Raw genomic sequence first — 14,897 nt, 5'->3', positions numbered from 1 at the left:
ACAAAGAAATGTCAACAAAAGTCAACAAACACTCCTCTTGGAATTCAGCTCAAGACAGTGAGTACCAGGAACAATGTCACAACCACTACCTATGAAAATATTCAGGCCAGGAGAAGAGAAATGCAGTCCAAACTTAAGGACAATCCAGTTTGGAAGATTTAGATTTTTCATGACTTCTTTACTATGAAAGTTTGTCTGTGGTTTTTTTATATTCTTGGACTATTTATGCCTTACTTTTGGATGTAATCTGATGACTATTTATGCCTTACTTTTGGATGTAATTGGTATGTGTTAAGACAGTTGACATTATATCATGTAATGACACAAGACAATGGTTATGTCAAGGCACTTGATTACTTATGCATTTCATTTTGTATACCATTACTGTAGTGACTTCTTATTGCTCATACTGGTATATGGCTAGTGAAATGAAATGAACAATACACAAGATTTTTTAGGAAACACAACCACCCCTACATTCTTTCACTTAGATTTGTTTACAATAACAATGATCATAGTACAAAATAAACTGATTGCATAGAAAATCAAACTAAAACACTTAAGCAAACTAAACATTAGCAAACCAAAGATAAGATTTAAGCCAACTGACTTCTCTGCAGTCATCTTTTACCAAGTCCAGTTCCGGGAAGCTGATTTGCATTATAGAAAGTAGTTTATCAACCCCTCCAAGAAACAAGGATTCAAAAGAAACAACTATAGTTCTCTTTGATCCATCTTGATTTAAATTCACTGCTTTTATTTGGATTCTTATGTATAAATCTCTATCAATTTTGGGAGCAACATATTGCCACTGATGAACAAGGTCAGTAGCACCTTGCTCTAAAGTCCTTGCAACAGAAAATATAGTAACAGTCTCTGGCACATCAACTAGCTTCAAGTTCCACGCGACTATGATACCAAAACTAGAAGCTATACCTCCTCTAATGGCCCAAAAAAGATCTTCTCCCATAGATTTTCTATCCAGAATTTCACCATTTACATTAATCATCCGGACATCAATTACATTGTCAGCAGCAAGACCATACTTTCTTACCATAGCTCCATATCCTCCACCACTGATTAGTCTAGTGACACCAACAGTGCCCCGCACACCTCCTGGAAAGCCAAGGATGCTACTCTTTTTAGCAATCCCATAATAAACTTCCCCGATATTTGCACCACCTTGAACCCAGGCAGAGTTGTTTTCCAAATCAACATCGACAGACTGAAGATTTATCATGTCAATCATAACAAATGGGACACGTGTCGTGTAAGAAAGACCCTCAAAGTCATGACCTCCACACCGAATCCTGATATGCACACGGTGTTCTCTAGCACAGTTGACAACTGACTGTATTTGGGACTCATGGACTGGTGTAACAATAACCAAAGGCTTAAGGAACTCAGGTGATGTGAATCGAAGATTTCTTAATCCAAGCTGCAAGATGGATGTGTACGAAGAATTCTCCGGGGTAAACAACAATTCTGATATTGGATATAAATGATCTGACTGATCATTCAAACATTGAAGAAAAGCTATATACGAAGCCTGGCCCGACATTTCAGCACAATACAGAAACAAAAGAATCGAAACAAGAAATGACAAGAGTGAATACGAGAACAGTGCCTTCATATTTTCTTAACTGACTTGTGAGCCAGAAAAAGAAATATCACTTATTAAGCAGCACAAGTCAGTCAGTCAATTCACCTGGTTTGAAGGCTATTGTGTGAGCCCTTAGGGTTTACCCAGTGCGCACCTGAAAGGTAGCGGCTACGGGTTAGTTACGATAAACAAAAAAAGTCAGTCAGTCACTAAAATATTTCGAAACTTAACATTTCTTTACTGACAATCCTAAATTTATACAGGCTATATCTCCAAATCTTAACAGGATTCCTTCTATATAAATAGAAAATTATCGGTACGCTGCAAGGAAATGTCAGTACATCCAAAAGATTCAACAGCTTAATATATCAGCATAATGCACCAAAGAGTCATATGATAAAAAAGAACAACGTAAGCAATAAAAGGGTTCATTTACTTGAGGTTTGTTTGAAGCAACTTAACAAACAGAACATAAGCAACAAGAAGAAAGCAGACTATTCAATGTACTCACTCATTCACAATGTTTGTGTAATATTTTGCAAGTATGAGTACAACTACTTACCTGACAAGAAGTTTGTTGTTGGGTTTGTTGTTAAGTTGTATACATAGTACATGTGTTTCTTTAATATCTTATCTGTATTTGCTACTTAACAAGGTGAAAACAAAAGTTACAAAACTAACGACTTGGCTTGATTTGCCCCGTTGTAAAACTTGCCTCCAAGTATTCAATACTCCTTCCATTCCTAAAAACGTTTATATAGTTTATGTTGAACACTTTTGCCGATACACATTTCATTGTTAATATATTTAATTTTGTATTAGTATTAAATATAAAAACTTCATAATCAATCGCTTACAAAAAGTCAAAATATAAAAAATATTTTGGGACAGAGGAAGTATCATTAACAACGGTAAAATACCGCAAAAAAATTTAAATTATTGCGACAAATTATATATAAGAGTAAATAGTTAATGATGATTTTGAACTTTATTTGAAATATAATAAAATAATTATTACTCATACTAGCATAAATCCCGTGCGATGCACGGATTCGCGTTAATATTTTAAATTTTTATTTATTCCGTTATATTATATTTTTAAAATATTTATATAAATATATAATAATTATAAATTTATAATAAAAATAATAAAATAACCTGTGATCATAATTTAGTAGAATAAGTATAATATTTTTAGAAGTTTAATAATTTAGTAGTTTAGCAGATATATAACACTATTTATTTATTTTTTAATAATAGGATAAGTTGTATTCGTAGTTTAATAGAATAAGTAGACTATTTTTAGGGTGCCCTTTCAAACATTGCGGCAGCCCCTACAACATTGTTTGCAGTTAGTGCAATGAAACATTGCTGGAGGACACTGTTATGAAACATTGCTGAAGCACACTGTTTGCCCACTTTATTTTTTCTAATTTATTTTTTTTGTTAAAAATGAATTTTTAAATATTTTTTCGAACTTATATTTTGATATTTTTGAATTAATATTTTAAACTAAAATATTTAAATTTAATATTGAATATAAAAATTTTGAGTGAAAATATATAATTAACTTTAACAATCATTTGTTCTATATTTTCTAATTTTATTACTACTTCCCATTTATTATCAATTGTATAATGAGTTAAAAATTTAAAAATAAATTAGATATATAATCGGAAAAATAATTAAAATATTAGTTTTAATGAAAAAAATAAAAAACCAAAATAGTAACTGAAATGTATGAATGGAGTATTGCAAGTATTTCGAAAATACTATTTCGAACAAATAATTAAAAAATACATTTTCACTCAAAATTTTTATATTAAATATTAAATTTAAATATTTTAGTTTAAAATATTAATTCAAAAATATCAAAATATAAGTTCGAAAAAATATTTAAAAATTCATTTTTAACAAAAAAAATAAATTAGAAAAAATAAAGCGGGCAAAAACCGTTACATTTAAAACAGCGTTCTCCAACATTGTTTCATTACAGTTTCATTGCACTAGCCGCAATAAAATAATGTTGTAGGTGGCACCGGGTATTTTTTATTTGTTACGAAAAAATGTTTAGTATTCCGGGGTTGAGTTGTTTTATATTTATTTATAACTAACGAAAAATCGATAAAATTTCACTTTTTTTAGTTTTCCACATTTTCAATTTTTAGCATTATATTCGTTTACTATAAATTAAAAATTGATAAATTAAATTTGACAAATACAAGAAAAATAAAAAAAAACATAAAACTCACAATATTAAAAAAAATATAAAATTCAGAATAGTCCCTTATAATAAAAATTCGAAAATACTATTTCGAACAAATAATTAAAAAATATATTTTCACTCAAAAATTTTAAATTCAATATTAAATTTTAATTCTTTAGTTTAAAATATTAATTTAGAAATATCAAAATATAAATTCGAAAAAATATTTAAAAATTTATTTTTAACAGAAAAAATAAATTAGAAAAAATAAAGCGGGCAAGAACCGTTACATTTAAAACAACGTATTTCAGCAATGTTTCATTACACTAGCCGCAATGAAACAATGCTGTAGGTGGCAGAGGGTATTTTTTTTTATTTGTTATGAAAAAATGACTAGCATTCCGGGGGCTGAGTTGTTTTTTTATATAGGTAATGAAAAATCGATAAAATTTCATTTGTTTAGTTTTCCACATTTTCAATTTTTAGCATTATATTCGTTTACTATAAATTAAAAATTGATAAATTAAATTGGACAAGTACAAGAAAAATAAAAAAAAACATAAAACTCATAATATTCCCTTATAATAAAAATTCGAAAATACTATTTCGAACAAATAATTAAAAAATATATTTTCACTCAAAAATTTTAAATTCAATATTAAATTTAAATATTTTAGTTTAAAATATTAATTCAAAAATATCAAAATATAAGTTCAAAAAAATATTTAAAAATTCATTTTTAACAAAAAAATAAATTAGAAAAAATAAAGCGGGCAAAACCGTTACATTTAAAACTGCGTCCTCCAGCAATGTTTTATTGCACTAGCCGCAATGAAACAATGCTGTAGGTGGCAGATGGTATTTTTTTTTATTTGTTATGAAAAAATGTTTAGCATTCCGGGGGCTGAGTTGTTTTTTTATATAGGTAATGAAAAATCGATAAAATTTCATTTTTTTAGTTTTCCATATTTTCATTTTTAGCATTATATTCGTTTACTATAAATTAAAAATTGATAAATTAAATTGGTCAAGTACAAGAAAAATAAAAAAAAACATAAAACTCTCAATATTAAAAAAAACATAAATCTCATAATATTCCTTTATAATAAAAATTCGAAAATACTATTTCGAACAAATAATTAAAAAATATATTTTCACTCAAAAATTTTAAATTCAATATTAAATTTAAATATTTTAGTTTTAAATATTATTCCAAAATATCAAAATATAAGTTCGAAAAAATATTTAAAATTCATTTTTAACAAAAAAATAAAATAGAAAAAATTTAATATATTGAATTTAATATTAAAACTAAAATATTAAATTCAAAAATATCAAAATATTTCATTCCACTAGCTGCAATGAAATAATGCTGTAGGGTTGCCGCAATGCCTCAATGCGGCAGGTGGTTGCTAGAACCACCTGAGCCTCGGAAGGGCACCCGTATATATATATATATATATATATATATATATAGTCAAGTTCTATGAAGACCACGGTAACCACTTATATTCTGCAACTAAAATCTTACATAAAAATATTGCAAAATGTATTATTTTACGAATAATGTTCTACAAAGATTATTATTTTATTCAAAATCATGAACATCATACATGTACTGCATGTAGAACATTACAAAATATTTTATTCTACGAAATATGTTTAGTTTGCAGAACCTTTGTTCAAATTACAGAACATATACATTATACTTATTAAGTTTAAATGATCTTTAACAATTTTAATGAATTAGTGATACTCGTAGAACATACTTCACAAATTAATACATTTCATAGTGTTTTGATTGCAAAACATAGGCGGTCTCCGAGGTCTCCGATAAAAATGTGGTCTCCATAAATTTTTTTTTTTCTCTCTCTCTAGACTCCATAGAATCTAACTCATATATATATATATGTGTGTGTGTGTATTAGCTTAAATCCTGTCATGCATGAGTTTACATTAATATTTATATATTTTTAAATATTATTCATCCAATTCTATAATAAATTTAACTTTAATATATTTATATAAATATGTAATAATTATATATACTTAGAAGCGGTATAAGTTGTGGTTGTGATTAAGGAGAGCAATGACATTGTATCTAATAATTTAATAATTTAATAGTTGTATAATACTATATATTTTTATTTTTAATAAACAAAATAAGCGGATAAATGTTAACAAGATTAAACTCATTCCTATATTGCTTTCTATCTTTACCGAGTACACGCAGATATGTATTTATTCATCATTACCCATTTTAAAGTGTATTTTCAAACTTCTTGCCCAATTGGTTGAGCAGTCACTATCTTTCGGGTGCGCAGTATGTAAACTCCACGGGCTCATGCAATAGCCTGTAAATCACGTGAACCAAGATAAACCGCATTTAAGCGACATGCTCTGACTCAGGAGGCATAATTATAAATTCTCCTCCCGTGAGATTCGAACTTGTGACAAAGAGTATAGTTATCCCCTCTTTAACCAATTGAACCAACCATTGCGGCCCAATTGGTTGAGTTTCGATTCTCGAAATCTGAAATATTCAACTTGCGGGCGTTACAATGAATGAGTAACAAATAATTAGGTAAGTGTCATATGAATATATCATGAGTTAAAGTTTGTTTCGACTTTTTTCAATTTAAGTGATCAAATTCTTGAGATTTTTATTTATTTGAAGTTGGTATTAATTCTTGCATATATGTTGTATCATTCTTTCACTTTTTTACGTATCGAGGATCTTTCAAGAAAGATGATTTTTATTTTACGGAATGAGTGAAAGGCTGCTTACACCTTATCCTTTCTAAGACCCTTCTTTAAGCAAAATATACTTCATATTTTTTATTTGGTTTAGATAGATGTATGTGCTAAACTGTAAAACCCTGCCCGAATCTATACTATACTATATATCTATACTATACTATAATAGCCAGAATGGTGTATAATTTGTAATTTGGTTAACCCCTCGTTTTGGTTATCACTTTTCATCACGACCGTCGGATCTTCTTTATCATATAATCAGAGCCGTTAAATCCAAATACATAAATAATACACTTTCACAAGTTCTCAGGTTCGAATCCCGTCAACAAAAAAAATTTGTATTATTATTTGTAAAGATACATATAGGTTCTCATGTTCGAATCCCGTTAACAACAAATATTTAAATTATTATTTATAAAGATACATATAAATTTTCAAGTTTGAATCTAAAAATAACAAACATTTACATAATTATTTATGAATAAAATCTCATCAATCATATACTATTTGAACTTAACTTAAAATTATATACAATGAATAAAATCAGTATTTAGTATTTAATTATTTATATATAATTTTAATAAAATTATATAAAATAAAAAATTAAGGAAGACTCGTGCATCGCACGGGCCGTAAGCTAGTATATATATATATATATATATATATATATATATATATACCATACTATTATAAGCAAAACACTCTCTATTTGGTAGTCGGTTGCTCGGTACAGTTGTTTGGTACGATAAATAACAACCGTCAGATCTAAAGTCAGATAGATGAGAACCGTTGGATGCAATAATAAATATTATTATATTAATATTAAACTGCTCTCATTAATTCAGGGTTCGAACCTCACCAACAGCTTATTATATTTAAACTTTTATATTATTTATTTTAACAATTTCTACAGGTTCAGGGCTCGAATCCCGTGAACAACATATTATATTATATTATTTATTTTCAGTCAAGTCTCAAATTATCACAAAACATCCTCTATTTGGTAATCAGTTTTTCGGTACAGTCGTTTGATACGACAAATAACAACCATCGGATCTAAAGTCAGATAAATGGGAACCGTTGGATGCAGTAATAAAATAATATTTAAACTGCTCTCATGGATCCAAAGTTCGAACCCCAATTAGTGGCAAAACTTCAATTTAATCCTTATTAACATATTTTAATATATAATAAACATATATACAAATTTGTAATCTCAATCAAATAAATAAATTGTCTCATTAATTTTATATCATGTTACGCTATTATAAGTTGATTATTGTCGGTACAGTTGTTTGGTACGACAAATAACAACCGTCAGATCTAAAGTCAGAAAAATGAGAACCATTGGATACAATAATAAAATATTATTATATTAATATTTAAACTGCTCTCATGAATTCAGGGTTCGAACCCCGTCAACAGCTTATCATATTTAAACTTTTATATTCTTTATTTAAACAATACATTATATTATATTATTTATTTTCAATCAAGTCTCAAATTATTATAAAATATATATTGTTATAATTTATTATATTCGTCGATTTATTTTTCAACTATTGAAAATTATATTATAAAATATATTATTAAAAACTATCGAATGTTAAAAATAATCCGTGCATCGCACGGGTTATAGGCTAGTACATGTAGATTCGGATATGATGTCTAACTATCTCTAACCTTGTCTATGATTTTATTAGGTTTTGACAAATCACCTTAACGGTCCCTTACGTCTGATTAATTTACAGAAATACCGATGGTTTAACTATTGTGCTACTTGCTCGCTGTGAGCAGTCGCCTGTGACTGCCCATGACTTTTTTGCGAAGTTTCAAAATTCGGAAATCGATTTCAATTATTTTTATTCCGAAAAAATAATTATTCGTAACTCACAGGATATGAGTAATATATTGAGTATTTTTTAAAAATATTTTTCTTATACATTAAATTATATCATTTAATTAGAGCGCGATAACATAGCTCAAGTGGTTAAGCGCTTATTTGTTCAGGATTCGATTTTTTGCTCACCCCCGAAATTTGTTAGAACAGATACTCAATCGTAAGGTGTATAAGCTAAATTAGTAAAAAAAAAAGTTATATCATTCAATTTTATTTTTCAAGTTAAATATGTCAAATACAGAATTGTACTTAATAAGATTGGATCTAAGAAAGCTAAGTAGATACAAAAAATAAAGTATTTTGATGTTATTATTTATTATTCATTATATTAAATATTCTTTATGGAGTATAATCCATATAGACCATATACCGATAATAATTATTTAATTTATAGATTAAATAATAACTAATAGTATATATTTTAATAATACAATAGCAATAGTTCAGATATATACTTGGACCCAAAAGTAAATTCCAAGTAATAGAGTCCAAATATATATATATTGGAGAGGATCATTTGTATTTCCTTACTCTTTTTTTTGGGAATTTGTTAAATATACCAACTTTTGAAAATTTATTTGCAACTCTACTATCTTACTTAAAATTTTACAAATTTACTATCTTTTTAAACATTAAAATAATTAAATTGCAAAAATACCATCTTCATCTTCACACTCCTTTTTTAACTTCTCTAGCCTCTCTCTCACTCTTCTCTCACCCACTCTCTCTCCTCCTCATTACACAAACTCATCCTCCACAATTTCATCAATAACCACCTCTTCCACTCATCCGCCACCACTCACCTCCGATAACCATCTCATCCACGCATCTGCCTCCGTAACCACCATCACCTCCCAGGCTCCCTCTCTTCTTCCACCATAACCACCACCACCAACTTCATATCCACCGCCACCGTCTTCACGACGACCTTCATATCACCTCCACCGCCTTCACGATGGGCTCCTTCATATCCACCGCCACCTCAATAACCTCCGGCGCCTTCACGACGTCCACCGTCGCCGCCTCCACCGCTTCCGCGTAACTAAGCTTCGTAGACGATGATGTTACGGCCGTCTAACTCCTGGCCGTTCATTCCTTCAATCGCATCACGCATCGACTTCTCGTCCTTAAATGTAACAAATCCAAATCCTTTTGATCTCCCTGTTTCACGATCGTTGATGATCTGCACATTACTCATTATTAACGACTTAGGTGGGGTTGTTTTCAGTTGATTTTATGGTTACTTTTGTGGTATTAGTATTGGCCCCGGGGTATTCATTTTTCGCCATTTGCAACCACTTGGACAACTTATTTGCAACTAAAAGTAATTTTCAACATATTTTTTCAAATTTGCATTTGTGGTTGCATATATGGTTGCTAGAAGTTGTAGATATGGTTGCAAATGCAACCTCCATATTTTTGCAAATATTTTTTGAAATGTAGTATTTTTGCAATATTTTTTAAAACTGAAAGTATTTTTACAAAAAAATTATAAAATTTAGGTATTTATGAGAAAAGCCCTTTTTTACAGGAGTATTTGCTTGCTCCGACTTCATGTAAATTTGCAAATATACAAAACCTTTTTTGAATCCGATTAGGTGGAACTAGTTTACTAAGCCGCGCTTCGTAGCGGCCTTCTAAAATAATATTTCGCTTTTTTATATTTCTTATCTGATTTTGGTTATTTTGAAACTATGAATAAAAAATAAAATAAATTAAGAAATTTAAAAAGCCGTTATCTCATTAAACATGTTTACTCTAATGATTCGCTCTCTCATTATTCACAAATCTAATATTATAAAATTCTATTATTTATTAGTCAATAATCAATATAATATTTTTCTATTTAATAATATAAAAATTTGAGAAAATAAGAAAATTAGATTGAAATGGTATGAGAGGTGCCATGAAACGGCCCAATTTCGGCCTATTAACTTTAAATCAAAATTAGAAATACAACAATTTTTTTATTCAATAATATCAAATATTACACGAAAGTCAAAATAGCGATCAAATACAATAATCAAAATCATAAACATAAGAGACGCCGCTTCATAATTCAATAATTAATATCTTTCTTATAACAAAATTTATTGTAACATCACGATAATTTTTAACAATAAATTTTGTCAAATCACGGAGCACAAATTTCACAAGTTCACTTACACATTCTTGATAAACTTTCACAACGAACGAAACTGAAATATTAGAATTGAGTGAGCTAGACTACCCAGCAAGTAAAAGATTGACTTATAAATATTCTCAAAGTTAATGAACGTTTTATAAAACAATTTTTTCAAAACCAATATTATCAAATTTGAAAACCTTTGTGAAAAATTGTGCAACCCAAAGTTTTATAATTTTAATAATGTACATAATTTAAAATGGAAACAAAATTCTTATAAATATCACAGTTTTACTCTCCGGTTAACTTTCACAACGAACGAAACTAAAATATTAGAAATGAGTTCGCTAGACAACTCAGCAAGTAAAAGATTGACTTATAAATATTCTCAAAGTTAATGAATATTTTATAAAACAATTTTTTCAAAAATAATATTATCACATTTGAAAACCTTTGTGAAAAATAGTCCAACCCAAAGTTTTATAATTTCAACAATGTACTTAATTTTAAATGGAAACAAAATTCTTATAAATATCACAATTTTACTCTACAATTACACTTTATCAGTAACCAGCGCCATCTTATTCTTATTTACACCACACTTTGCGAGAGACCGACATCTAAAATTCAATAATTACGTTTTCTTAATAGGTATCTAAAGTTGCACACTCGTGCGTCTACTAAGAGTATTTAAGAATAATTTCATAATTATAGCATAAACTACGAACGAATTCGAAACATAGAGATTGAGATTGCAAAGATTCTCGTATCTTATATCTTATACGGCTTAAAACGATATTTATATCTTAAACAAAAATTCAAAAATAACAACATCAAAATTCTTTTCGAAAATAAAATTAATTTAAGAAGTACTTATCTCGAAATCGACTCAAAACCGAAAATTAACTCATAAACAAATCCTAAAATTTAAAATTAATAAAACATAATACAAATTTTCAAATTAATAAAATATAAAAAATTATCATTATCATGTACATGCGTAATAATTAAACCCTGCTTAAAAATTGTTTAACAGAAGCATGCTTAGTATTCGCAATAATATATAAACATATGGATCATAACAAATTCAAAACCACACAAGAGAAGAGATACATCACGCATGCAGGGTTCACTTGAGCCAATTAATCTACTGCATACATACATACATAAAAAAATTTGGCCATACAATCTCGACATGCATTTAAAAAAAATTAAAATCACTACCTAAGTCGCATATATACATGTATTTGCTAATTTCAAATCTTACACGACCGAGTTGTTCAATTGTCAAAAAGAATAAACACTTAAGCATGCAACTTTATACATCACAATTATGCGCAAAAAACAAATTGTTTTTCATGCAAATATGACGGTCATACAAATTAAATTAAGTAGCATTAAAGAGAGACCACTCATCTCGAATAATTAAAGAAAATAAAGATAACATGATTGTACCTGGTTGGTTGAGCAAATTTTCTGTACGACCGATTTTGTATTATTAGAGGTTCTTAAATAGGCATACAAGCCCTAAATTTGATTAAGTAATCTTAAAACTTATCATTAAAGTTTCTACAACCTCTTCAAGTTATATCTAAAATAATGGTAAGTTATAATGGTAAGTTGATTTCAAAGATTTTAATGAAAGATTTTGTAGAAATTTTAGGAAGGTAATTGTACTTTTTGATATTTATTAATTCAAAAAATTGAAAAAATTATAAAAATAGAATAATAAGTGTTAGGTATGAATACAACACAGAGGGAGGTGAATGTGTTTTGGCTTAAATGTTTGATTTTCGATCGACTTAGGCTTTAGCAGTTGGTTGTTGTTAATGATTTAGTAGAATGGATGTTAAACATAAATAGCTGAGCAAATATGTAAAACAAAGATCTTCAAAACTCACTTAATTTTATATTAAAAATCAAGCAGTGTTTTGTTACAAAATCTCTAAGTTCTTGTTTTAGAACTTAGCTTCTTTCTTGAGAGAGAACACACAATTTTTCTAATCTGATTGTTCTCTTCTAAACTTAACTAGAGGACTAGTGTTAACTTTATAACTCAGTTAACTGCTAGTTTACACGGTGAATAATAAACATGCTATTATCTTTTCTAAACTATCACTTGTCATTTCTATTTATAGAAAAACAAATCTTCCATTTCTGGCTTAGCATATCTTTAGCTTTCCGTGATTACTTTAATCTCCTCTGTCAGTTAATCTTTGTCGTTGATCTTGCACATCTCTCAAGCTGCTTTTTGTAGACTTGTCAATCCAGCTGTATGAATTGTTTGTTGATTTGCAATCTTGGATATTGAACTGTTCTGTAATTCTGTACTTAGAGAAATTTCTTCATTTCGAGATCTCCAATTAAGTCGTAGAGAACTCGACATCTCGATAGGCATGTTGGCTTGTCGATATCTCAGAAACTTCATTGTTGCCTAGACTTATCGACAACTCTGAGTTCTCTAGTGAATTTTGGTTTATCGATAACTCAGAGTTCTCTAATGAATGTATACTTGTCGATATCTCTGAGTTCTCGACAGACAATTCCTGAGTTCTCTATACCCGGTGGATGTTATTTATCCATCGAGTAGTGATGGTTTATCCGTCGAGTAGACATCCCTCATCCGTCGAGTAGATATTGCTCATCCGTCGGGTAGATGTTACTCATCCGTCAGTACTCTCTGGAGTTTAAATGACTTCTCGATAAGTCATTCTGGAGTTCTCGAATGATTTCTCTATAACACCAATTATGTGACTTGTAGAGATCTTGACTTAGAATGTTTTACACCAAACAGATTTATTCAACTCCAAACTTCTTCATAATTCTTCTGAGGCATGATCTTCTTGATCTTCTTCTAGATAGAATTCTTAGGCTTGACACTGTTCAGAGAAAAATGCTCCAGTCTGCTCCAGTTATATTTTACAGACATTAAGTATTACAAGTATGAATTACAGATTAAGGTTACAATACAACTAATATTAGCGTTGTCAGTATGACTTAGTCTTGTTATGATACAGGCATGTCTTGCACAACATTAAGTTATAATGGTAAGTTGATTTTAGAATGGTATGTTATAATGGTAAGTTAATTTCAAAGATTTTAATGAAAGATTTTGTAGAAATTTAAAAATTAGAAAAATAGAATGGTAAGTTATAATGGTAAACTGATTTTAAAGATTTTAATGAAAGATTTTGTAGAAATTTTAGGAAGGTAATTGTAGTTTTTGATATTTATTAATTCAAAAAATTGAAAAAATTAGAAAAATAGAATGGTAAGTTGTCTCTCCTTTATATAAGTATATTGATTAATTGATTGATGATTGATTGATTATTAATTCTAAAAATCGAATAAATTAGAAAAATACAATTAAACGATTTGAGAAGCGCCATCTATACGCCCCTATCTTCTCCTTTGAGAGGCGCCACCTAAATGCCACTATGTTCTCCTTTACATAAGTATATTGCTTAGAGTTAAGTACTCGGATAACGCACGGGTTCAAGTAAAATATATTTTATCCCATATTTCCTCCACATTTTTCTTCATTCAAAAGGATGTGAAGGATAATTTATTTATCTTATCCAAAGTCAATTTTCGGGCTTATTTAGCTCACGGTTCCATGTAATTTTTGCATAATAAATAAACCAAAACTATGAATCCATTCCATATATATTTTGGTTCCCCTAAATGGATTAAAATGTTGTAAATCCTGCTTTAGTTTCTGTAATGCTAGGGTCATCAACAGTTATAACGCTGATACAAAATTGACCGTACATCTACAATACACAAGATTCATCATCATGAAAACAGAGAAGCAACATTGTTCTATGAAACACATTGGTAAAAAAAGTTACCTCATTGGTAAAAAAAAATAAAGCCCCGGGCTTAACAACCATCAGGGCTGTACACGGTTCAGATCAGATCAATTTTGGGGTAAAAGTCGAACCAAATCGCGAAAAGCGGTTTTTGAAAATTGTCATCTGCAACCGTAAATGCGGTTGCGGTTAACCGCGTCAATTGCGGTTGCGAATTTACGGTTATTGCGGATCGGTTTGCGGTTCAACCACTTATTTTAAAATAATTAATAATTTGCAAAAAAAATAAATTTAGAATATTAATAAGTTCAATTTTAAGTTATGTAATAAATTTACATTCAAAAATAAAATACAAAACAAATGATCCGTGTGAAGTAAGGATATTAACAATATACAAAAATATGGAGGTGGGAGAAAAGAAAAAAGAAAAAGATTAAAATAAAATTACATGTTGATTATATTTTTCATTTATTTTGGTTATATATCTTATAATG

The 14,897-nt window shown here is 28.8% G+C and overlaps 1 protein-coding gene across 1 annotated transcript; it reads right to left on the bottom strand.

The window, feature by feature from the left end:
- Window positions 1-568: 568 nt before the first annotated feature.
- On the bottom strand, window positions 569-2,265 carry LOC141702237 (tetrahydroberberine oxidase-like). The gene is made up of 2 exons (XM_074505930.1): window positions 2,166-2,265; window positions 569-1,757 (listed from the first exon to the last, which is right to left on the bottom strand). The coding sequence occupies exon 2, from the start codon at window positions 1,631-1,633 to the stop codon at window positions 569-571; it is 1,065 nt and encodes a 354-aa protein (XP_074362031.1). The 5' UTR covers window positions 1,634-1,757; window positions 2,166-2,265.
- Between the last annotated feature and the right edge of the window lie 12,632 nt (window positions 2,266-14,897).

This window comes from Apium graveolens, unplaced genomic scaffold, assembly GCF_009905375.1.
Source record: "Apium graveolens cultivar Ventura unplaced genomic scaffold, ASM990537v1 ctg4810, whole genome shotgun sequence".
In the NCBI taxonomy this organism is placed as follows: Eukaryota; Viridiplantae; Streptophyta; class Magnoliopsida; order Apiales; family Apiaceae; genus Apium; species Apium graveolens.
This window is presented reverse-complemented; position numbering and strand designations above follow the sequence as displayed.